This window comes from Diceros bicornis, chromosome 20 (genome assembly GCF_020826845.1).
Source record: "Diceros bicornis minor isolate mBicDic1 chromosome 20, mDicBic1.mat.cur, whole genome shotgun sequence".
Taxonomy (NCBI): Eukaryota; Metazoa; Chordata; class Mammalia; order Perissodactyla; family Rhinocerotidae; genus Diceros; species Diceros bicornis.
In genome coordinates this window covers 3027769-3052973 of record NC_080759.1, presented here as the reverse complement: position 1 = coordinate 3052973, position 25205 = coordinate 3027769, and the positions used below count along the sequence as shown (strand labels likewise).

The 25205-nt window shown below is 47.1% G+C and overlaps 1 protein-coding gene across 14 annotated transcripts in view; it reads left to right on the top strand.

The window, feature by feature from the left end:
* LOC131418961 (ral guanine nucleotide dissociation stimulator-like) overlaps positions 1-25205 on the top strand; it is a 267073-nt gene that overhangs the window by 8931 nt on the left and 232937 nt on the right. For 2 of the 14 annotated variants that reach the window (XM_058563523.1, XM_058563522.1), the window contains exons 2-7: positions 6981-7102; positions 13860-13932; positions 14048-14361; positions 15131-15346; positions 15721-15823; positions 16323-16449. The exons of 1 other annotated variant lie outside the window; for it this stretch is intronic. In XM_058563523.1, the coding sequence (XP_058419506.1) occupies positions 13863-13932; positions 14048-14361; positions 15131-15346; positions 15721-15823; positions 16323-16372 (753 nt within the window). In that variant the 5' untranslated portion in view covers positions 6981-7102; positions 13860-13862 and the 3' untranslated portion in view covers positions 16373-16449. 11 more of the 14 variants (XR_009223082.1, XR_009223080.1, XR_009223079.1 and 8 more) reach the window with 11 other exon arrangements.

Below are 25205 nucleotides of genomic sequence, written 5' to 3'. Positions count from 1 at the left end.
TCTGTAATTTTATTTTCTTTTAGTGTCCTTGTCTAGTGTTGGTATCAGGGTAATGCTGGCCTCGTAAAGTGAGCTTGGAAGTGTTCCCTCTTTTTCAATATTTGACAGAGTGTAAGAAGTCTTGTTTTTAATACTTCTTTAAATGTTTGGTAGAATTCACCAGTGCAGTCATCTGGTCCTGGGTTTTACTTTTGAGAGATTTTTTTTTTTTAATTTCTTTAAATATTGGTGACATATAACATATGTAAGTTTTAGGTGTCCAAGATGGTGATTTGTGAAAGGATTACCACAATACCGTGAGTTAACATCTCCATTCCCTCACATAATTAACTTGGTTTTTCTAGTGATCACTTTCAAGATCTACTCTCTTAACAACTTTCAAGTCTATAAGAATATAGTATTGTTAATTATGGTCACCATGCTGTACATTAGATCCCCAAAACTTGTTCATTTTACAGCTAGAAACTTGTGCACTTTGACTCACATCTCCCCATTTACCCTAACCCTGGGACCCTGGGAAACCCATTCTTGTCTCTATTCCTTTGAGTTGGGCTTTTTTCGATTTCACATATGAGTGAGAATATATAGTATTTGTCTTTCTCTGTCTGACTTATATCACTTAGCGCAATGCCTCAAGGTCCATCCATGGTATCTCAAAATGCAGGATTTCATTCTCCTGCATGGCTGAATAATATCCCATTATATATTACATGTATACATATATCTCACATTTTCTTTATCTATTTATCCATTGATGGACACCTGGATTGTGTCCATGTTCTCTGTTTGTGAATAATGTTGAAATGAACATGGGGATGCAGATATCTCTTCAGAATAGTGACTTCATTTCCTTTGGATATACAAGCAGAAGTGGAATTGCTCATTTATATATATTTCTATTTTTATTTTTTTGGAAAAATTCCATATTTTTTCCATAGTGACTGTAGCAATTTACATTCATACCATCAGTGCACAGGGTTCTCTCTTCTATACAGCTTCGCCAATACTTGTTTTCTGTTGTCTCTTTGAGAATAACCATTCTAGCAGGTGTGAGGTGATATCTCATTGTAGTTTTGATTTCATTTCACTGATGATGAGTGATTACGAGCATCTTTTCATGTACCTGTTGACCATTTTTATGTCTTCTTTGGAAAAGTATCTATTCAGGTCCTTTGACCATTTTTATATTGTTTTGTTGGTTTCTTTGCTGTTGAGTTGTAAGAGTTTCTTATATACTGTGGATATTAACCCCTTTAGTTTGCCGATTGTTTCATTTGCTATGCAGAAGCTTTTTAGATTGATGTCATCCCACTTGTTAAGTTTTGCATTTGTTGCTTGCACTTTTGATATTATATCCAAAAAACTCGTTGTCAAGACCAGTTTCATGGGGCTTTTTTCTCTATATTTTCTTCTAGTTGTTTTATATTTGGTGTCTTACATTTGTCTTTAATTCAATTTGGGATCATTTTTAGAGTGGTGTAAAATAGGGGTCCAATTTCAGTTTTCTGCATGTGTTATCCAGTTTTCCCAACAGCATTTGTTGTAGAAACTATCCATTCCCCATGGAGTCTTCTTAGCTGACTTGTCAACTGTTAGCAAACTGTATGTGTGTGGTTTTATTTCTGGGTCCTTGATTCTGTTCTATTGGTCTAGGTGTCTCATTTTATACCTGTATCATACTGTTTTTATTACTATAGATTTGTAATAAAGTTTGAAATCAGAAATTGTGATGTCTTCAGCTTTTTCTTTCTCGGGGTTCCTTTGGTTATTGGAGGTCTTTTGTGGATCCACATGAATATTAGGATTATTTGTTCTATTTCTCTGAAAAATGCCATGGGAATTTTAATAGGAATTGCATTGAATCTTGAGATGGCATTGAGTAGCATGAACATTTTAACAATACTAATTCTTCTGATCCATGAGCATAAGATATCTTTTCATTTCTTTGTGTCTTTGATTTCTTTCATCTGTGCCTTATAGTTGTTAGTTTCTAGATCTTTCACCTTCTTGGTTAAATTTATTCATGAGTATTTTACTGTTTTTGATGGTATTGTAAATAGGATTTTTTTCTTTATATCTTTTTTTTTATAATTTTTATTTATTTATTTTTTCCCCCAAAGCCCCAGTAGATAGTTGTATGTCATAGCTCCACGTCCTTCTAGTTGCTGTATGTGGGACTCAGCCTCAGCATGGCCGGAGAAGCGGTGCGTCAGTGCGCGCCCGGGATCCGAACCCCTGCCGCCAGCAGCGGAGCTCGCACACTTAACAGCTAAGCCACGGGGCCGGCCCTTTATATCATTTTTAAATAGTTCATTGTTAGTGTAGAGAAAGGCAAGAGATTTCTATATGTTGATTTTGTCTCCTGCAGCTTGAGTGAATTTGTTTATTAGTCCTAACAGTTTGGGGAGGAGTCTTTAAGTATTTCTCTACATAAAATCATATCTGCAAACAGAGACCACTTTGTTTCTTCATTTCCAATTTAGATGCTTTATATTTCTCTCTCTGGCCAAATGTCTCTGGTTAAGACTTGCAGCAGTATGTTGAAGAGTGGTGTTGAGACTGGGCTCCCTTGTCTTGTTCTTTGTCTTAGCAAGAAAGCTTTCAACCTTTCACTGTTCAATATGATGTTAGCTGTGGGTTTGTCATGTAAACCTTTTATTATGTTCAGGTATGTTCCTTCTGTAACCCTTTCTTGAGAGTTTTTATCATGAAGGGGCGTTGAATTTGTCAAACTGCTTTTTCTGCATTGAGAGATTATTTTAGGATTTTTATCTTTCATTCTATCAATGCGGTGTATCACATTCATTGATTTGCATCATGTTGAACTTGATCATGTTGTTTGATCTTTTTTTTGAGTTTAGATAGTTTTGTTACAATGTCTTGGAGAAGAATGTTTTAGTTTGAAATTTTAGGGTGACTGATCGGCTTCAGGACCTTGGATGTCTACATCTCTCCCCAGATTTGGGAAGGTGTCAGCTGCTACTTTTTTAAGTCAACTTTCTTTTTCTTTCTCCCTGTCTTCTCCTCTGGTACTTTAATAATGCTTATCTATTTCTTTTCATGGTATCCCATAATTCACATTGCCTTTCCCCAATCCTATCTGTTCCTTTTTTTCTTTTTGCTCCTTTGACTCGATGATTTCAGATGACACATCTTCTAGTGCACTGATTATTTCTTGTACATGGTTGAATCTGATTTAGAAGGTCTCTATTGAATTCTTCAGTTCAGTCATTGTGTTCTTCAACTCTAGGATTTCTGTTTGTTTTTCCTTAATGATTTCTGTTTCTATGTTGAACTTCTCACTTGTTCATGCACTATTTCCTTATTTCATTTAGTAGTCTATCTGTGTTTCCTTAGAGTTTTATGAATTTCTCAAAGAGCATTGTTCTGAAGTCTTTGTCACATAGTTCCTATATCTCCATTTCTTGGTCGGTCATTGGAGTTTTATTCTTTTTCTTTGGTGGTGTCGTGGATCTTTGATTATTCATGATCCTTGTGACCTTCCATTGGTGTCTGCAAATTTGGGGAAGTAGGCATTTCTTCCACTTATTACAGACTGGCTTTAGTAAACCAAAGCCTTCACATTCAGCCCATCTAGGGGTCCTGGGTAGGCCATCTGGTGGTGTCCAGGGGCAGGCTTGCTGCTGGAGTCCTTGAGCAGCCTGGTACTGGGATGAGTGGAAAGCTTGGGTCCATGGTATTGTGTCTGGCCCTGGGCACAGCTGGGACCCTGAGTTCACGAGTAACCCCACTGGACCCTGGTTTGGCAGGTCCTCATTGAGAGCCTGTGACCACAGGAGTCATCCAGGGCCATGAGAGTTGGCCAGAGTTGGGATGATCTGAGAGTCTTGGCTCACGGAAGCCTGCCAGAAGCCTGGGCCATGAGACAGTTTGTGCTGTGGTAGGCCAGAAGTCTGGATTCCTGGAAGCCTGGGGCCACAGGAGCTACCTGACATTGCAGGAGCCAGCAGGCTCTGGGTCAAGATGGAAGACTGGGTTCATGGGAACCTGCCGGTGCCTGGTGCCATGGGAGCTGCCTGGGGCCGCCTGAGTCAGCAAGCACCTCGGTGGGCTGGGGGCTTGGTTCTGTAGAAGCCTGTGAGAAGCTTGGTTCCATGAGAGCTGTCTATGGCTGCTGGAACTGGCAGGTGGTGTGGTGAGCCATGGGCCTGAGTTCCTAGTAGCCCCCGGGAAGCCTGGAGCCATGGAATCTACCTGGGGTAGATCTCTTAGAACTCAATTATAAAAAACAAAGAAGTTTGAAATGAAACTTCATTCAAAGAAATTTGAAATGAAGCCATTTTCATTGGTTACCCAATGAAAATGGGTAACTAGCTGCAATGGACATGTCTCCAGGAGAAACACAGATGGCCAATAAGCACTAGATAGATGCTCAGTATCATAAATCATTAGGAAAATGCAAATTCAAAGCATAGTGTGATACTATCAAAATGAAAGCTATACTCAACATAATGGAAAGTAACAAGTGTTAGTAAAGATATGGAGAATGGGAAACCCACATACATTACTGGTGGGAAAGTAATTTGATGCATCCACTGCAGAAAACAGTTTGCCATTTTTAATAATCTTAAACCTAGAATTACCATGGACCAGGAGAGTCACAAGGTTGGTATGTCCAAAAGACCATTGGAAACATATGTTCAAAGAAAAACTTTTCCATGATATTCAAAGCAATATTATTCACAGTGGTCCAAAAGTGGAACAAACCCAAATTTCTATCTAGTTATGACTGCATAAACCAAATGTGCCCTATTCATAATATAGGATATTATGGAGCCATAAAAAGGAATAAGCTACTGCTACATGCTCGGCCATGGATGAACCTTGAAACATGTGTGCTCACTGAAGTCGTCCACAAAAGCCACAGATAGCACGATGCCATTTGAATGAACTGTCCAGAATAGGCAAATCAATAGGGGGAGAAAACAGATGAGTTGTTTTCATGGGCTTGGGTTAGGAGAAAATACTCATTGTATGGGTTTGTTTGGGGGTGTTGAAAATGTTCTGGAATTAGTGGTGATAACCACACGACATAATCATTGTACTAAATGGCACTGAACTGTATACTTTAAATGCTTACAACAGTGTATTCTGTGTTAAGTAGCTTCTCCATAAAAATTTTGAATTTTTTAAATTAATCAGGGTACTGATTAATTTTAATTTAGTTAATTTAAAGTTGGTTGGGATAGTTAATAAGGGTAATTAATAGAGTTATTAGGGATAGGGCACATTGTAGCCAAGAGAGTAAATATCCGATGATGGCTATAGTAACAGATCCTATAATTGTACAAACAACAGTCTAAAATCCAGTCTGTTTCCATTGTCTCCAACTTGGAAAGACCAGCCATGAAAATAGGTCAGTGATCTCGGGGGCCTTGGGTATCTTTTAAAAGATTTAGGTAACATTACGCAATATTTTAACCTCTTGGGCCATCTGGTGGAGGTAGGTTTGAACTTGTGTGTTGATGTACATTCAGCAAGTGGTTCTAAGAAAGGCAAAAACCCCTCCTTCGTTGGTTGGTATAGACAGTCTAGGGCCAGGCCATTCTCTAAAACCATTTAGGCAAGAGACTCATCAGACTGTTCCACAAGGGCTAGGATAGGGTCTTATGGAGTTGTTGTCGATGTTGGGTTACGGTTTTCGATACTTCTTGGTTGCCTCAGTTACCTGATTTTGCGTGGGTAGGGCCACCGCACCTGTGTCCAGTCCAGTCAGTCAGTCCTAGTAGAACTGAACACCCAGTCCTATAGGACTGACAGTGTCTCTATGGGTTGGTGGTAGCCAGTCAGAGCAGGAATCTCAGGGGACCTGCAACCTGAGGGAAGCAGGCTGAGATAGAGACAATGATGTATTGCAGAATATAGCTTGGAGAAATCTGCTCAGAGGGCTGGGGAAGAGAGAACCTCACTGGGTGAGAGCCTTGTGATATCATCCTACAGTAAAACCCAAAAGTGGATATTCCTAGTGTGAAATATTCATTACGGCCTTTGGCAGTAAAACCAGTAATTTGCACCCATTCACTAGTTACCTATGCTATATGATTTCAGGGGGTATGGTTAAAGTGTTTGTGGGCCAAGAGCTGTTTGGGCCTGAGCACAAAATCACCAAGGTGGCCTCGAAGGCTACCCCAAAATAACTCCTCAAGGAGCAGTTGGGGCAGAAAGTGGGTGGAGCATTTTGAAGGAAGCCTGGGGCAAAGATGTTGTTGTGCGATTGAGTTGGGTACAACTGAGTGTCTCCCCAGGGTAAGCCCTTCAGCTGGGGTACAATAGGTGATTGGAGGCCAACTGACAGACCCTGCAACTCCTGATTCCCAGTGCACGGGCAGGCCTCTCAGCCCATTGGACATAAATGGTGGTGGTGTTTGTGAAGCATCTTGATGGCAGTGTGGAAAATATAGGCGACGTGTGGTGGGAGACGTCATGATAGTGTCGGGAGGAGCTGTGTGTGAGATTACGGTGTTGAAGGGAAAGGACTGGAGGCAGGTGCAGTGGGTGTGTGACCAACAATGGTCAGTGAAGGGACAGCTGGGGTGTAACTGGGGAAAGCAGGGACCAGCAGAAGTCATGTGTTTAAAACAAGACACCAGGCCCAAATGGAGCCGCTTAGGCTATGCCTCACATAAACAAGTCGAGACTTAATTAGACTTTTGGCCCTCCCAGGAATAGAATCTTAAACCAGTCAATCAGGAATCACCTCATGCGCAGCAGGTAGGTCATCTTCCTGATAGAGCCCTGCCATCCTCTAAAGGAAAGTAACCTTGCAGTAACCAACCCGCTTTTTTATCTAGTGTAACTTCCTTGTTCTTGCTCCCTTCTGCCTATAAAATCCTTCATTTTGTAGAACTCCTTGGAGATCCTTTCTCTCTGATAGACTGGATGCTGCCTGATTCATGAACTGTTGAATAAAGCCAATTAGATGTTTAAAATTTACTGAATTTTATTTTGTTTTGTACCAGTTTGGTGGCAGCAGTGGGATCCAAAGGAGACGCCTGATGGCTTCGAGGATGAGAAACACAGTCATTGGTACCCGCAAAACCTTTGAGTTCTCCATCTTTTTCGCTGTTTCTGAGGGCTGTGGGTAAATTCCTCTTGGATCTGAGATCCACTCTGTTTGCCTTGAGCTCCTGATCTAACTGGCTTTCCAGTCCAGGGTCAGTGGGTCAGTCTAGACTGACAGGATGCTCTAAGAGAGCATCAGTCTTAGCACTTGGTTAGTCAGCAGTGCCAGGCAAAAGTTTAGCGGTTCAGCTTGAGCTGCCAGATGGTTCTGCCAGGAACCCGAGTCCCTGGCCCTTAGTTAGTCCACAGTCCCCATTTGTTGGGGTCTGCTGGGTGAGTCTGCAGTCTCCATGTGTTAGGGTCTGCTGCTTCAGTCCATGGTTCTTGCTAATGGAGAGGAGTGGAAGAAATGTGTGTTCCATGCACATCCAATCTTTGAAAACTTCCTGCGTGCATTTTACATGCATTTTGCCCTCTGTTGACTGTCGATGGGTTCTAAGGAAATGGTGAAGGCTCAGTGAGGAGGAACTGTGGGTTTCTGCATGACTACCTCGAGGAGTGCCGCCCCCTCAACCTGAACAGCCATCCGGCACTATTAGAAATGAAAGACATCCGATCACCGTGGATTGGAAGACTCCTTATTGTGACGGTGTCAACATTATCCAAAGAGATCAACAAATGCAGCGCAGTCCTTATCAAAATCCCAAGGGCGTTTTGTGCTGAAATAGAAAAAAAACCATCCTAAGATTCTTATGGAATCTCAAATAAGCCCAGATACCAAAAATAATCTTGAAAGGAGATACTAAGTTGGAGGACTGATTCTTCCTGATTGAAAACTTACTATAAATCTACAGTATCAAAACAGCATTGTCATAGCATAAAGACAGACATATTGAGCAATGGAAACAGAATTGAGAGCCCAGAAATTAACCCTCACCCATGTGATCAAATGATGTTTGACAAGGGTGCCAAGATTATTAAATGGGGAAAAGTCTTTTCAACAAGTTGTGCTGGAAATAGTGGATATCTACATGCAAAGGAATCAACTTGGACATTTACCTAACACTGTATACATAACTTGATTCCCAGTGAATCAAATACCTAAGTGTAAGTGCTAATACTATAATACTCTTAGAAGAAAACATAAGGCAAAACTTGACAAGATAGGATTTGGTAATGATTTCATGGTTCTGACACCCAAGAGCAGCCAATAAAATAGGAAAATACATATGCTGGACTTCATGGATATTAAAAAGTTTTGTGCCTCAAAAGTCATTATCAACAGAGTAAAAGCACAACCCATAGGATGGGCGACCATATTTGCAAACCATGTATCTGACAAAGGCTTAATATCCAGAATAGATAGAGAACTCCTAAATTCAACAACAAAAAACAAACAACTCAAATCAAAAGTGAACAATGTATATAAGTAGACATTTGCTTAAAGAAGATCTGCAAATAACCAATAAGCATATGAAAAGATGCTCATCATCAGTAATCATTAGGGACATGCAAATCAGAAACACAGTGAGAGACCACTTCACATTCATTAGGATGGCATCTATCAAAAAAAAAAAAAAAAAGAAAAAGAAGAAAAAGAATAGAACCACTGTTGGCCAAGATGTGGAGAAGTTGGAACCCTTGTATACTGTGGTGGGAATATATAGTTGCTGTAGAAATCAGTATAACAATTCTTAAAAAAAATTAAAAATATAATTATATAGGACCCAGCAATTCCTCTTCTGGGTGTATACCCCACCAAGGAGTTGAAAGCATGTTCTCAAAGACATATTTCAACACCCATGTTCATGGCATCATTATTCATAATAGCTAAAACATGGAAGCCACCCAAGTATTGTAATCAAGGAAGGGCTCACAGCCCAATGCACCCATTAGCTAAACAGGATACCCGCTCTTGTAGAAGGGGAAAAAGCTTCATTACGAGGTTGGTCAGCAAAGAGACGAAGGTTAAATCTTTCTCCCCAATGGGCTGTTGAAAAGGGCTTTTCAAGGGCAAAGGAGCGGGTGCAGTATGTTTGGGAGCAGTCCTAGGCATTTTGTGCAAGCACAGATTTTCATGTTCTGTCACACATCCCACGTTCAAAAGACGGTGTCCTTAACATGATTGTCAGGGGAGTTCTTGGTCCCCCAGTTCATCCTCCAGTCACTTATGCAGTTGCAGTTTGAGTCTTGCAAGCCGTCTTGTTGTCTCATTGGCTCAAAGTAGTTGAAACTTGCTTAAGGAAGAGAAATGGAGTTTCTGAAAAGCAACTCTCGGCCCAAGATTAGATCCTTAGTAAATATCATATGGGATATGGCTTAAGAAAGTAGTCTCCAGGGTACTGTTGAGAAAAATCTGGCTGGGGCCCCATTTTATTTTGGGCTTGGTTGTGGGCCTTGCTATGGTATCTATCCAGGGATGTATGGATGAGAAAAATGTGCTATATACATACAATGGCATATTATTCATCCTTGAAAAAGGAAGGAAAGTCTAATATACAGCACACCATGGATGAACCTTCAAGATATTACTCTAAATGAAATAAGCTAATCACAAAAATACAACCTTGTGTGATTTCCCTTCTAGAGCTTCCTGAAATCACCAGATTCAGAGAGACAGAAAGTAGAATGGTGTTTGCCAGTGGGTGGGAGGAGGGGGAATGGGGGATTATTCATGAATGGGTATAGAGTTTCAGTTTTGTAAGATGAGAAGTGTTCTGAAGATGGATCGTGGTGATGATTGCACAGCAATATTAACGTCTTCAATACACTTAAAACATACTTAATGTATCTATGGGGCCTGATGACTTGTCCTGGCTGAGCACAAGCTTGTGCTGTTGCACATCTTACCCCTCACTGTACAGTTGGGAAACTGGCCTAGAAAGAGGCAGGTACTGTCCCAGACCACACGAGGTGGTCAGAGTCCTGAAGACTAGAGAGAGCTCCAGCTTACTTGGCCAAGGCTCCACCGCTTCCCTCAGGTTTCCTTTGGCAATGAGTGGCGTTAAGATCCTAGAGGATTGCTGCCCACCCCTCTCCATATGGGGTCATTTTCCTCTCCTCATCATCACACCTGCACAGGCACACTCCCTCACACTTGACTTCTCATATGGAGAACACTGAGGTGCAGTCAAGAAAGAGCTGACACCGGGGAAGTGACAAGAGGCATGAGGGAGAGAGGTTGGAGGCAGCTCTCCCATGGGGCAGTAGCATCCGTTCTCCTAGATTCGTGCACAGGGGCCCAGAGATGGGAAGAGGAATCCCTAAGGTTCCTAGGTGTCTACCTGTTCCAGATCCATCCCTGGCCCAGCCTGGGGATCACAGGACTGGGGTCCTGCAGTCCACCTCTGTGGGCACCCAGAACTGTGATGAGCCCATCCTCCCTTTGTGTAGGCATTGGGAACAGGAGAGAAGATCTCAGTGAGGGTCCTCCTGTATAAAGTGGAGTGCATCCAGCGAGTGACTCCAAGTATTCCATGTACTCACAACATGTCTGTTGGACTAGGTTCTCTGTTGATGACCTACTGTGCTCTGAAACTCTGAGAAAATGATTTCCAGCCCCTGGAGATCCTTTAGAACTGAGGAGGCTAGGGGGCTTGGGTGGATGAGAACTGAGGATAAGGAAGAAGATGGCAGAGCACTAGACACCAAGTCCAGAGTCCAGGGAGAAGACTAATCCTTGTTGGACCCTTGCGGTCCTCATCTGGAAGTAGGGGCAATCATTGTCATGGCTGCAGTTAGGATGCCTTAGGAGTGAAGAGGACACCTGGTGGGGAACAGCAAGAGAGGTGCACGGTAGGCTCCCGAGATTCCTCCCACTCCCTCGAAGCTGACAGATCCTGCTGCTTTACCCCTGGGACCCTGGAGAGCCTCTGCCTTGAGGACACCTAAAGAAAGATTCCTTTCTGTTTGGAGTTCCTGCCTGGGCAGCAGTGCTAGTTCTGGCCACGAGGGGGCGGGCAGCCTCTTGTGTCAGTGGTGGCCAGTGAGTTTTTGCTTTTATTTTTTTTCAGTTGTATTGAGATATACTTGATATACAGCACTAAGTTAACATTGCTGTGTGGTATATTTGAAACTTGCTAAGAGAGTAGATCCTAAAACGTCTCATCATCAGGAAACAATCTTTTTTTTCTGTTTGGTGATTGATGTTAACTAAACTTATTTTGGTAACCATTACATAATATATATATATCAAGTCATTCTGCTGTAATCCTGGAATTTACTTGGTGTCCACTGAACTTTTCTTGAGCTCCTGGAGCAGCGAAGAGTCAACCAGAGGTCTTTCTGGCTATCCCCCTGCCTCAGAAACAACTTGTACCTCCTATTACTAGTGTTCATCTCCACAATGAAAGTTGGTCAAAAGCAGGGGGCGGGGTGCAAGATCTACCCATGTACTCATTCAGCAGCTGTGCCCTGAGCACTCACCCTGTGCCAGGTGCCCTGGTGGGCTGAAGTGCAGGATGAAAATGACCAAGTGGTCCCTGCCTGCCAGGAGCTCACAGTCTAGAGGGGAAATGGACAAAAGCAAAGACATGAGAAAGAAAAGAGCAAGTGCTGTAGAGAAACACATCAGGGGGCTGTGAGGGAGGGCTGAGCGTCACTGGGTAGGAGGGTCTGAAAGACCTCTCTAGGGTGACATTTTCTGGGACCAGAATGACAAGAGGGAGTCAGCCTTGCACAAGTCTGGGAGCAGTGTGTCAGGGAGATGGCACCACTGGTCCTGAGTCTCACAGGCAGAAGTGAGTTTGGCCACAGGAGGTTAGAAAGGTGGCCAATGCAACTGGAGGGAGGCTGGGAGAAGAGAACAGGAGCTAGGGTGGAAGGTAGGGCCAGGGCCTGGTAGGCTGTATTCGTTACCTTTCCCTCTCTGACTTCATTGCCCCTAACCTTGCATTTCAAAACAACAAATGTTGACAATCTCACAATTTTTGTGGATCAGCAATCAGGCATGTTTTAGCTGGGTGCCTCTGTCTCAGTGAGTTTAACAGATTGGGGCTGTGGCCTCAACTGAGGCTCGACTAGGGGAGGACTGGCCCACAAGTTCACTCTCAGCCTTCAGGATTCATTTTGGATTGAGAGCCTGAGTTCCTTTCTGTCTGTTGGCCCAGGCACTCCCTGCTTCTCTCCTCAATGTGCCTCCACATTGGGCAGCCCCAATACACCAGTATTTGATTCCTCACTTCCAGGGATTTGACAGAGTGAGAGAGAGATGGCACATGAGAGAGGGAGTAAGAGAAAGTGAGAGACCTTTTTAGTTAAAGTTTAGAAAAGACATCCCATCACTTTGGCTCTTATTATGTTCAGAAGCCAGTTACTAACCACTTTGTGGTTCCACGGGGATGTGTATAACATGGGTGGGGCTTACTGGGTACCACTGTGGAGGCTGCCCACCTCATAGGCCAAGATGAGGCACTTCGGTATCATTCTCCATAAAACAGGAAACAATTGAATGGTTTTATGCCACAGGATGGCAATATCTGAATTTCCATTAGTTGCAACCCCCTCATGGTGTTGACCTGAAAATGAGGCCAAGTTGGAAGTGACTGTCCCAATATCACATTCTTGGAGCCCAGGCCTGTTTTGAGTGGTGTTCTGTACTACATCCCACCCCTCCTTGTTATTCTTCCATCTCTAAGTTTGTGCCTTAGGTACATGTGACACCAGCCCACAGGGGTAATAGATATTATCTCATATACACCGGGTGATGTCCCTAGGAAGTAGATTCTAGCCTGATTCCCATGGTGCAGGTTTAGAGACTTTGGAGGACCTGAGAGGCACAGGGACTATCCCAGGATGAAGAAATAGTAAGGAAAAGGAGGTCTGCATTCATCTCTGTCTCCTCAAAGCTAGGTCCCTAGTTAGGTTTCCAGGGAGCTGTGGGTAGGGCTATGTGGGCTCACTGTGTACAGTTCAAGAGATGACGTGGGGTCATAGACCTCAATAGATCTTAGAACTCTGGTAACCAGGCACCCACTGTGCCCCATCCAGCTCACTTGATTGGAGACAGTCAACAGGTAAAGATGTTTTGTTGTTGTTTCCCAACTTTTGGAGGATCTGGGCTCAAAAAATCCCAGAAAGAGAATCTTTTTGATAGTTGGCGATGTTGGCTCAGCCTTAATTCTTGACGCCTCTGGGCATCTGGCAGGAGGCAGTGAAAGGTAACACGGGGCAGCCCAGGAGAGGCTAGTGCAGGCCAGGGCACAGCTGTGATCCCACCTCATCAGCCCCACACCCCTTGCCCCTCTTTGTGTGTGTGTGCATGTGTCTGTGAGGAGGGGAGAAGGCAGGACATAAGGGGCGGGTCATTCCTGAGCAGGAGCTGCTTGTTAGGTGTCGGAAACCTAACACCTAGGTCATGTTCATACCTCAGGCCATGCCTGGAAGCATGAGAAGGTGAGCTCCTCTACTCATATTGTTACCGAGCACTAGAGGATTCATCTCCTTCCCTCCCTGACCAGAGTTCTTTGCAGGGATGCCCCTCTGTGCCTGAACTGAGGAACAGATATTCTCTTGGCGATTGGCCCCAGTGGCAGTGTGCAGGCAGCCCCTGATTCCTTCTGGCCCAGTTCCCAGGCAGTCTTTGCAGAACTCCACTCAAGAGGTTGTCGAGTAGCTGCCCAATGGTTTCAAATCCACCAACTCACTAGACAAGGGGCAGGTACATGAGGCCATCCACACTTTCCAGTGCTGCTCTGAGATGAGAGCAGGAGCAGAGGGTCTCCACACTCAGGAGCTTGAGATGACGGGGTTGGACTAGAACTAGGGAGAGACCAGACTCGGGCTGTCCCTTTTTTAAGCTAAAGGGGATGTACATGAATGTCACCTTGCCTGGTTAGGAGATGAGCTGCCGTGACCCTCTTACCCTTGTCCGGTGTGAGCTTCTGGAGGCCACTGAGGCAGAGCCAGATGGTAAGGGGGACTGCAGGCTGGGTATTCCTAGAAGGGAGTGGGATCTTTCCTGTGTTTAGAAGGACACATGGAAAGTCAGCTATGTGGGTGAATCTTTCTTTTTATCCCACTCCAGCGTCAGCTGCAGAGCTCCAGCCAGCGGCAGAAGCAGGGCAGTGGACAGTGGTGGAGGTAGAGCTGGCTCCAGCTCTGTTGACACCACCCCCTCTAGCACTGGAGCCAGTGTCCCCTCCACCAGCAGTGTTGGAGGTGGAGCGAGGGCCAACATGGGCTCCAGCAGGAGTGGGAGCTGCTGAGCTGGAGTCACCTGGACCATCATTTCTAGTGAGAAGTCCATCTCCACCTGTGGCTCTTAAGGAGCGTGAGAAGCTTAATCTCACGGCCTTCCTTCCTAAGCTGGTGATGGAGCAGTTGACCATGATGGATGCGGTGAGCAGCTGGGCTTTCAGGGTGGTGTGGGGCAGGCCTTCCCTCTGCTATCGTTGCCCCAGACCTGATCCAGACTCCTATGATCTGGGCCCAAATCCAGGCTCCACCCTTTACCAACCATAAGACCTGGGCAACTTTCTGAACACCCAAGACTTTGCTGTCCACCTGCAGACCGTGGAGGTGGACATTAAGAGGATCTGCTACACAGAGTGACTGTGCCAACTCCATGAGGTAGAAGAGACGGAAAGCTGGGTGGGCCCTGGCCCATCTGTGCAGGGAAGGGCTCACTGTGTACAGCCTGGACCCTGGTGGCCCAACCGTCTGCTCAGGAGGCTCAACAGCCTCAGGACTTATTAGACGCCTGATGTGTACTCCACTACAAGGGAGACAGACAAGTCCTGTGGGTGTAGTTGCCACGCGGGGATGTGCATCAGAATGTGGAGTGGGACCAGACGGGGGATCAGGGTATTGGAAGATGCCCCCTTGGGATGAGCTGAGTTGAGCCACCATCTGGAGCTTGGAGTTAGCCAGGACAGGCTGGGTTCAAATGCCCCTCTCCCTTCCCTGCCAGTATTGGGTCCTGGGTCATCCTGTGCTGGGTGTCCTCGGGGGACAGAGAAGAAAAGCCAGGGACTCTCACAAGGCTCAGGCCACATCCTGAACTTTCTGAGCTCCAGCTCTAAACTGTGACTCCTGTGTGGGACTTTGGGGGCTGTAGACACAGACCTGGGGTGTGGCAGGTCTCGGTGACACTCCCCATGTTCTCCAGGAGCTCTTCCAGAAGGTGGTGCCCTCTCTGTGCCTGGGCTCCACCTGGGGCAAGAGGAACAAGCCGGGCAATGAGCACCAGACACCCAACGTCCAGGCCACAGTCGACCAAGTCAGAAGGGTGGCCAGCTTCGTCATCACGCCCTGCCTCTGGGACCTGAGCATGACAGCCCAGGACAGGGTGAGGGTGGTGGAGCGCTGGATCCAGTTGGCCCAGGTGTGCTGTGGGAGGCCCAGTGGAGCCCCTCTCTGAAGCCTTGGGAACTGCCTCTCCACCTTTATCAGCTCCCAGGATTGCAGTATGTGGTCTAAGCCCCTGCACAGTCCCTAGGCCCTTCCTGCCAGGGGCCCGCTGAATTTAACTCCAGGTCCCAGTGAGAGGATGCTCACTTCCTACCTGGCTCCTTCCCTGGGTTGAGCGAAAATCCTGCTCCCTGTGAGTGTTACTCTTTGGGTCCTAAATGTGCCCTTCTGTGACTCCCTGAGCATCTGTCTCATCCAGGAGGGGAGATTTAAATAGAAGGGTACTGAAGCTAGAGCAAGCGGGGCTACAGTGCCCCACCTCACAGCTCATTCTCTTCCCTTCCCCAGGAGTGCAAGATCCTGAAGAACTTCTCCTCGCCCTGCACTGTAATCTCTGCTCTGCAGAAAACCTCCACAAGCCACCTGAAGAACACACGGGGGAAGTTTCCCGGTGGGTAGGCCTCTCTCCATAGGAGGACCAGGGTGGATGGCGGATCTCTTTTATGTCTGCCATTGGCCCCTCAGTCAGCTGGGAACTCCTGGGAGGCAGCAAATGCTGGGGACAGGGCCTGGGCCTCGGCAGGGGGTCTCTAAGCCTCCCGGGGTCCTTAGTGCACCAGTTCTGCTTCAGAACTTGGTTTCCCTGAGTGTCAGGTACTAAGTTGAGCCAAATTGGAGATTTTCAAGTGTTTATAGCAACAGAACTCTATGCCCAGTTGAAACTCAAAGCAGTCAAAACAGAGCTGCTCTGTAGAGCTGGGGAGTGGAGACCCCAGTGACCAACAGAAGAACCCCCTCCCAGTACCATGAGACCTTAGCGCTCAGAGGAGCCCAGTGAGAACATTCCTTCAGGCCGTTTGAATCTCTCGGGTTTGCAAAGAAAAGGGATTTGCATTCAGACCCCTCACATTATTCCTAAATTTATCCCTCGTTCTTTCCCCTCCCCTGAGAGAGAGCCCTGAAAATCTTAAGGAACTCAATAGTCAGGACAAGTCCTTGAGCAGAGAACTGATGATCAAGGTAGAGTGGAGGCTGGGGGTCTGGAAAGAGAGGAGGGGTGCGGAGGAGGGGCACTGGGCAGGCTGTGGTTTTGATAGTTTCTCCCTTGAACTTTCTCTGAAACATTCCCGTCTATCTCATCCAGATTAACAAGCAGAGGGATCTGTTCTGCCCATGGGCAGGTGGGGTGCCATTTGTGGGCGGGAGGCCCTGGTCATGGGACACAATGGTGTTGGCTGGCCTGTTCCAGGAGGAGTTGCCGAGCTGGCGCCATCAACAGGTCTCTGGCTTCCATGTATGTCCATCCTGCTGGATGTAGCTTCTTCCAGGTGGTTGGGTGGTTGGGGTGGGTTTAGCCCTCAGCCTAAACCTATCCTCAGGAAGCCAGGCCCCTGCTGCTCCTTCTATCTTCACCACATCTCCAAGGGGCTGCATCCTGCCTGCCCCAGGGATGTGCATGGCAGAGGATTCCCATGGTCCAGGTGGAAAAACAGGGTGCTCATCCTCAGGTGAGAGATGTGTGTGCATTCTGGGACTCCCCACTGGACCCCTAGAGCAGTCACTTCACTTGAGTCAACCACAGGAGTCTAACCTGAGTGCCTGGTTGGCAATGACATATGCCCCCGGTGGCTTATGAGAAGCGTCTAGGCAACTGATGGATTCTTAGTGGATCCTGCTGAAAGGACCTTAGGAGCTTCATGTAAACGGGGAATCAAAATGTCCTGTCATCCCCTTCTCTGTTGATCAGAGGTGGCACCTTGGGTGTCCAGTTCCTGAGTGGATAAAGAAAGAGTTCAGGGGCCATCCCTGTGGCGCAAGCGGTTAAGTGCGCGCACTCCGCTGCGGCAGCTCAGGGTTTCCCGGTTCGGATCCCGGGTGCGCACCGACGCACCGCTTGTCGACCTATGATGTGGCAACGTCCCATATAAAGTGGAGGAAGATGGGCATGGATGTTAGCCCAGGACCAGTCTTCCTCAGCAAAAAAAGAGGAGGATTGGCAGATGTTAGCACAAGGCTGATCTCCTCACAAAAAAAAAAATTCAGTGCAGGGGAATGTCCTGAGGGGTTCCTTGGGGAGGAGAAGTCTTTGGCATGTTCTCTGGCCCAGCCTGGGGGCCAGACACTCCACATGACTGGGCCAGGCAGGAGGCACTCAACCAGACTCCCAAGACACCCCTTCCTCTCCATCCATGACTCAGCCCAGGACCAAGCTTTGAGAGCTCAGGGGACAGGACTCTTGTCAGTGGTGGGGCTGGGGGTTAGGCGAGGATGTTGGAACAGGGCCTCTGGCTGAGAAGGGCAAGCGGCCTCTCCTCTGTGGGCTCCTGAGCAACACACTGCCCGTGTTTGGGCCTCTGTCTCCTCATCAGGGAAATGGAGGGATGGTGATTGTGTGGAGCAGGCCTCACAGGGTGCTGTTGAGGTAAGAGGGAGGAAAGGAATGTGGGAGCTTTCTGCCTACTCCATCTGGAGGGGTGAGGGCCAGAACAATGATGACAGTCTTGTGACACTGAGTCCTCATGAGAACCTGTGTGGTAGCCGGAGTTCTCACACTTTCCAGATGAGGAAACAGGCTCAAGGAGGCCAGGCCACAAGCCCAAGCTCACACCCAGAGTGAGAGTTGGAGCTGGTCTTGTTCTGGAATCACAAGACCTTAGAGGATGGAATGGCATTGGTACCAGTTGACTCAAGTCAGATGTCCAATGTCGGAGGCCAGTAGTGCTGGAGAGAAATGGGTTGAGGGGAGTATGGCCTCACTGACACTGTCCTCGACCCTGACAAGAGGGGCCCTCCACGTTTGCTCCCCCAGAGAGCAACCCCCAGAGAGTGCAGGAGAAACAGCAGCAGCAGCAGGTAAGTGTGCCTGTGGGGGAGGCTCTCTGTGCTCCCAGCTGGAGGCCTCAAATCAAGAGAGGAGGGCCCTTCCTCTTGGTGCCACAGTGTCTGAATATCCCAGTAGAAGTGACCAAGAGGAGGGCCTGGAAGAGCTGGTGCAGGATGAGTTTGTTGTGGGGAGGGCAAGGGACTGCACACCCTGTGATTTGCCAGAAGCCGGCCCTGGGAGGTGAGGAGGAGGAGTGTGGTGTTCTTGGGGTGTGAAGGGAATAGGAATTGAGGGGAGGCTGCTGAGGGTCCTAGGCTGCTCCTCGTGGGAACCCTGGGGTGGGCCAGGGAGCTGAGGGTGGGGACTTTTCAGGAGAGGGTCTACATGGGGTTGACTTGAGAGCAAACGTTCATCCCACCCACACCCCGATGTCACAGGGTGTTGTCCCCTATCTTGGCACTCTGCTCAGTGACCTGCTGATGCTGCACCTGGCGATGGGTGACTATTTCGAGGTGGGTGCACCTGAGGACTAGGCAGGAAGGACCAGGATTCTGAGCTTTGGGATGCGGGATCCCCCGAACTGAGCTCTGAGTTCTCAGCACTTGGCACATCTCCTCTCATGAGAGCCTCGCAGCCACCCCTGGGAGCTGGGGCATCAGGCCTATCTTAGTGATGAGTGAACAGAGTTTCCGCCAGAGAAACCCATTCCGGTTCCTCAGGCTGGGGAAGCTCAGAGTTGCCTGATGGCAGAGCTGCGTGAGGTTTTATCTGAGCTGGACTCAGCCTGTAACTCCCATGTTGCCCATGAAGGGAGAAAGAAGTCGGGCCCCCCCAAGTCAGGCAGCACATAAGTGCCTGAGCAATCCCCTCTGCCTGAGGCCTCAGCCTCCAAGTCTGTCATCAGAGAGAGTTGTGCTGCCAGGTCCCTCAGTTACATCCCCATGTCCTCCTACTCTGGAGCCCAGAGCCAAGCCTAGGTCCAAGTCCTCTTTTCTCTGCATGCCCGGCCCCCTCTGGGGACCTGGCAGTAGTGCAACATGAGAAGGGGTGGGCATAGGGGGCTAGTCAGGCTAGGGGTCTTTGTTTGATGGACTCTGGCTGTCTACCTTCCAGGGGAATGGGATCAACCTTGAGAAGAGGACTGAGGAGCAGCAGTGGCACTCCCTGCAGGGGAGAAGAAAGAGGTGGAAATCAGAGACCTTCTGGGCAGAACAGTCCTTGGCTCCACCCGCTGTATCTTACATTGAATGGAAGAGTTTGATACCAGAGAAGTGGGAGACCCATCCAATTGGCGGGTGGGTTGAGGGGAGGATGGCATCAAGGAAATCTTCCTGGAGGAGGGGCTGATTATTCCCATTCTGAGAACTGGTAGATCCTGGATGGAACTGGAGGGAAGGAGGGTTTCCAGGACTGGTCCCCGGCCCCACTCCTCACCTCCAACAAGACCCCTGCAGCATCCCCCACCCAGGCCCTGTCTGCATCTTCTCCTTCCCTCTGGTCCCAGGAATACCGAGTCATGAGTAAGATCTTGCTGCTCCAGGAGGCTGCAAAGAATTACAACCTAGAACCCGAGGGAGTGATTTGGGGCCTCGCTCCAGGGCATGGAGTTGCTCAACGAGAATGAGAGGTGAGGCCGGGCAGGAGTTGGGTGAGGGCAGGGGTGGACTCTCCCTGTTGGCCAGTCCAGAGAGCCTGTCTCCATGGTCCCCCACTCATCCCCCGGCCTTATTACATGGCGACCTCTGGGACACCCAGACTCCAGCTGCTGGGCAGGCAGTGGGGGGACACCTGAGGTGTGGTTCCTGGTAGGCTCACAGGTGTATCTCTGTCCTGTAGCTACAACCTGTCCTGCCAGCCAGATCCCTAGACCTAGTTGGCCTGCAGAATATGCAAGGCCAAGAAGAACCGGCCATCATCAAGGTCAGGGGTGAGTGAGTATCTGGGCCGGGGTGACTGACTCCTGGGGGTTCAGTAAGGCTTCGGGCTAAGCGTGGCTTTGGCAAGTCGGTTAGCTGGCACTGGGATCCCAGCTCCACTATTGACCAGTCCTGCGACTGGGGTGACTCTCTTCAGCTTCCTGAGACTCCGTTTCCTGCTCTGTGAAATAGGTGATACTAAATGATCGCTCACGTGGCAGGGAAAAATGGGGTACTGGTGACTGACAGCACTGAGCACAGGGTCTGAAGCACCCAGTGCAGTGGGGACAGGGTGGGGGGCCATGATTCTGAGGGAGGCCGTGCAAGATAACCCGACTCTTCTACTCAGCCCCCAGGCCCCAACCCCAAACCCCGTACCAGTGGCCGATCACAGCGCCATCCTCAGCAGCGGGGACACAACTGGGATGCTTGCGATGCACAGGGCCAGCTCCTCCCACTTGATGGGAAGGGGAGCATTGTAAGCTGATTCCTGGGGTCCCCTGAAGCCCAAGAGAGAAGGGACGACCCCATCCCAGCTCCCTGACATCTCTACCTCAGCACCTACTCACCCATTGGGGAGGGCCAGTGGTTATTTGTTGTAAATAATAAATGACATATTTGAATATTATATTAAAGTCCTGTTCCCTTTACAGCTTGGGAGTTGTGGTGTGGTTCTGTCGCTTTCTGTAGGCATGTGAGTGAGACACAGAATCTCACATTTCTCCTTGAATCAAGAACTCTTCTGAGTCATCAACTTATTGTATGTTGGAGAAGGGAGAAGGGCCAGCACCTTTTTTGGCTAGTGACGTCACTCCCAATTCCCCCTAACTCCGAGGACAAGTTCATTTCAGTATCATTCAGATGCTCCAGGGGCGGACAGGCTCCCTGGCCCGTTCTCTTGGGATTTAAAAGTTGATGGTGCTTTCACAGGCAAAGCAACAACCACTGAAATGTGGGTGTCTTTAAAACAGCACTACCCAGGACCAGGTCGTGCCATAGGCTGGGGCTGCCTTCCTAATTCTGGAGGAAGAGGGAATGTTTTCTGCTTCTCTTGTTGAGGTTTCTTTTGACCAAATTTTAGGAACTTGTAGTTTTCTAGTTCAATCTCTGGAATTGCATCAGCTTTAAGTGGGGAAAACAATGTAAAAAGATCAAAACATGCAAGTGGAGAGGACAAGGCCCGAAAAGGTGATTTGCAAATGGACTAAAGGCAGACAGGACTTTCCCTCCTGAGACCCCTCTAGTGCCTCCGTATTCACCACTGACCTAGAATTGAATCCTGCTGGGATCCTTGTCCAAGACTCTGAATTCTGTTTCCTGCTGTTTTGTATCCAATGGGAAAGATTTGTGACACAGCTTTAAGGCTACCACTGGGCCTCATTTCATAAACACGACCGCTCTCTGTGAACCAGGATTTCCAGCACACCTGCCTTCCTTATGCAATTCCCTTTAGGGCAGAAATTCCCTAGAAGGCTCCCAGCCTCCTCCCTGGCTTGGCCTGATGGATCCCGGGTGAGCTCTGCTTTGCCAGGAAAAGGGACCATAATCATGACCAGTGAGTGACCCCACACTGTCCCTTGCTGTCCAAGGTGACTTCTGAGGCGTGTCATTCTGAGGTCCATGGTCTTGGACAGTCCTCCAGTTTACACACTCAGTGTTGATGTTGCCAACTTGTCCAAATGGGGAAATTGGGCCCAAGACATTAAAGTGTGTCACCCCTGGGTGGTTGTGTTTTTTTCCCCAGTCTTGTGCTGTGGTTACATTACAACCACCTGATGGGGTGTGAACCTTGTTTGGAGCTTTGAAAGATGAGGCATGACAGGGGTGTGGGGTCTTCCAGCAGGAAATGCCACGGAACTGATGATCCATGGTCGTGCATGAACACAGCCTTAGCAATTAAAATACTGAAATGCTTCCCATCTAGTGGTGAATAGACACTGCTCTGAGCTCACACCGAGAACCCACCCCACGACCAGGAGCTTTCAAAGGGTTACCAAGTGGCGTTTTGAACCTCATCCCTTGGAAACACCCTGTAAGACAAGGGCCAGATAAATCACTTGGCACTTGTGAGTTATCGCCTTCTATCTGATGGCTGCAAGTGTCACCCAGACACACAGGCTGGACTCTGCCAGGGAAGCCTTCTCAGGACAGCTAGAAAGCTGAGGATGAATCCTGGTTCCCAGCATCCCAGGCCCTTCCTGACATGGCACAGCCACCCAGGAAACTGGTTTGGTAATGGAAAGACTGGGAAGGCGATACTTTGCCTCCAAAGAGAAAGAGAAGTGCCAATAGCGAAAGCTTGATCCTTCAAATAGTCAATTAAATCTCAACAAGCAGTGAGTTCTTGTCAGATTACTGATGCCGAAATGGTCTCTTTTGATAGTAGTATGATCCCCCAGCTGCCATGTCCATCTTCATGAATCAAATTTCCAACACATATGGATCTAAAAAACTGAGGGAAATCTGGTATTTCCTTAGATGCAACTCTGAAGTAGCATGCAAGAAGGAACGCAAAAATGGAGACCAAAAGTAAATATCTAATTTGAGAACATAGACATCGAGGTGCTTTTGAAATAATACTTTGGAATCTATTGGAATATTACACAAAAAGAATAATCCACTTTAAGTAGGTTTTACTGTGACTGTGAGGGGAATAACTGAATCATCTCGTGACGTTGATAACTCGCTGCTGACTTGAAAGTACAAATAAATAACATACATAGTAAAGGAAAATGAGAGAACAGCATGAAAAAGGAAGATCTTTCACTCCTCACTTGAAACTCAACCTCTCACCTCAGAAAGAAACCACTGTCTATATTTTCTGTCATGCAGCAGAGTTTAATAAAAGAAACGTATTGTTATATTTCAAAGTTTCAAGAGCTCAAAGCACAAAAACATTAGGGACGCTGCCAAGAGACCTCACTGAGGTGCCTGCTCCATTTCATCTGCAGTCAAGACGGCCTTCTTGGCCCCTCACTTTCTCTGCCTCACTAGCAAGTCTGTCCGCCATCAGTGCTATCACCAGTCTCTCTCCTGTGCTCTTCACTGCCCTTTCCTCCTTCCTGATACCTTCCTCAGTTGCCAGGAATTGTTGGCAGTGGAACTGTGGAATGCCCAGATCAGCTCCTGGAATCATCTCTGCCAAATCTGAAGACCGGCAGGAGTGGGCATGGAACCTGGAGTGCAGACCACCTGCCAGCACACCTGGCAGGGATTCACCTGTGTGACTAGGTGCAAGTTTTTCCAACGCTTTGGCAAGCTTGAAAGGATTTACTAGTTTCCTGCACTTCTGCAGGCCTGGAGTCCTTGTGGTCTCTCGGGCCAGCATACCTGGTGGGGCTGGTCCAACGTGTCCTCCCAGAGACCCTTCATTGCCAGGATGGGATGGAATTCTAGTAACCGGCCTCTTGAATATGTCACTAGACATCCTCAAAGGGATGGAGATGTTTAAACCAGGCTTTGGTTTGGACTGGTTCCCCCAGTTATGCTGCTTCCTCTGTGAAGACGTGGCTATCATCCTTCTTTTCCTCTTACCCTACAAAAATAAATCATGAAATTGGGTCAAATGATAAAGGAAGCCTGCCTTTTTAGGACAATTATCCTGGCTGTTTTGTACTTCCACCCTCCCTCTATCCTCTGGGGATAGACCTGACCTGTGTCCTGGGATGTCATCAGGCAAATTTGCATCAAGAACAGAAAGCTCAAGGTCAAAACTCAAGGCTACTCCAGATCATTTCTCCCCCTCCATCCTATTAACACACCCTCCTTATTTAAGTGTGTTTCTATTCTTTTCTTGTCCTTGTCACTCTCAACCTCATAAGTCCTGGCATTCGCTCTCAGGACAGTCGGTCCCCAGTCCTTTACTAGTTCCCAAATCCTAACATTTCTGTGTTTTCTGACTACTCATTTGCTTAGTCCATTGACCACTTGGTGTTCATAGAAGTTAAATCAATAGTGACATTATCAACCACCCCTTTGTTAATGACTTACTTCCATATCCCAGATGTTCACATAATCCAAATGCTTATGTTCAAAAGTAAATAATTCAGAAAACATATTCACCCACGACAAATTCCTGATCTCTAATATATTTTTTTTGATTTTTATTGATATTTTAATGGTTTCTAACATTGTGAAATTTTGGGTTGTACATTTTTGTTTGTCCATCACCCCATATATGACTCCCTTCACCCCTTGTGCCCACCCCCCACCCCCACTTCCCGGGTAACCACAGTCCAGTTTTCTCTGTCCATGTGTTGGTTTATATTCCACATATGAGTGAGATCATACAGTGTTTGTCTTTCTCTTTCTGGCTTATTTCACTTAACATAATGCGCTCCAGGCCCATCCATGTTGTTGCAAATGGGACGATTTTGTCTTTTTTTATGGCTGAGTAGTATTCCATTGTATATATATACCACATTTTCCTAATCCATTCGTCAGTCGAGGGACACTTAGGTTGCTTCCACTTCTTGGCTATGGTGAATAATGCTGCAATGAACATAGGGGTGCATAAGCCTCTTTGGATTGTTGATTTCAGGTTCGTTGGATAGATTCCCAGTAGTGGGATGGCTGGATCATAGGGCATCTCTATTTTTAATTCTTTGAGGAATCTCCATACCGTGTTCCATAGAGGCTGCACCAATTTGCATTCCCACCAGCTGTGTGTGAGGGTTCCTGTTTCTCCACATCCTCTCCAACATTTGTTGTTTTTTGTCTTGGTGATTATAGCCATTCTAACAGGTGTGAGGTGGTATCTTAGTGTTGTTTTGATTTGCATTTCCCTGATGATTAGTGATGTTGCGCATCTTTTCATGTGCCTATTGGCCATCTGTATATCTTCCTTGGAGAAGTGTCTCTTCATTTCCTCTGCCCATTTTTTGATCGGGTTGTTTGTTTTTTTGTTGTTCAGTTGTGTGAGTTCTTTATATATTATGGAGATCAACCCCTTGTCAGATGTATGTTTTGCAAATATTCTCTCCCAGCTGGTTGGTTGTCTGTTCATCTTGATTCTGGTTTCATTAGTCTTATAAAAGCTCTTTAATCTGATAAAGTCCCACTTGTTTATTTTTTCTTTAGTTTCCCTAGTCTGG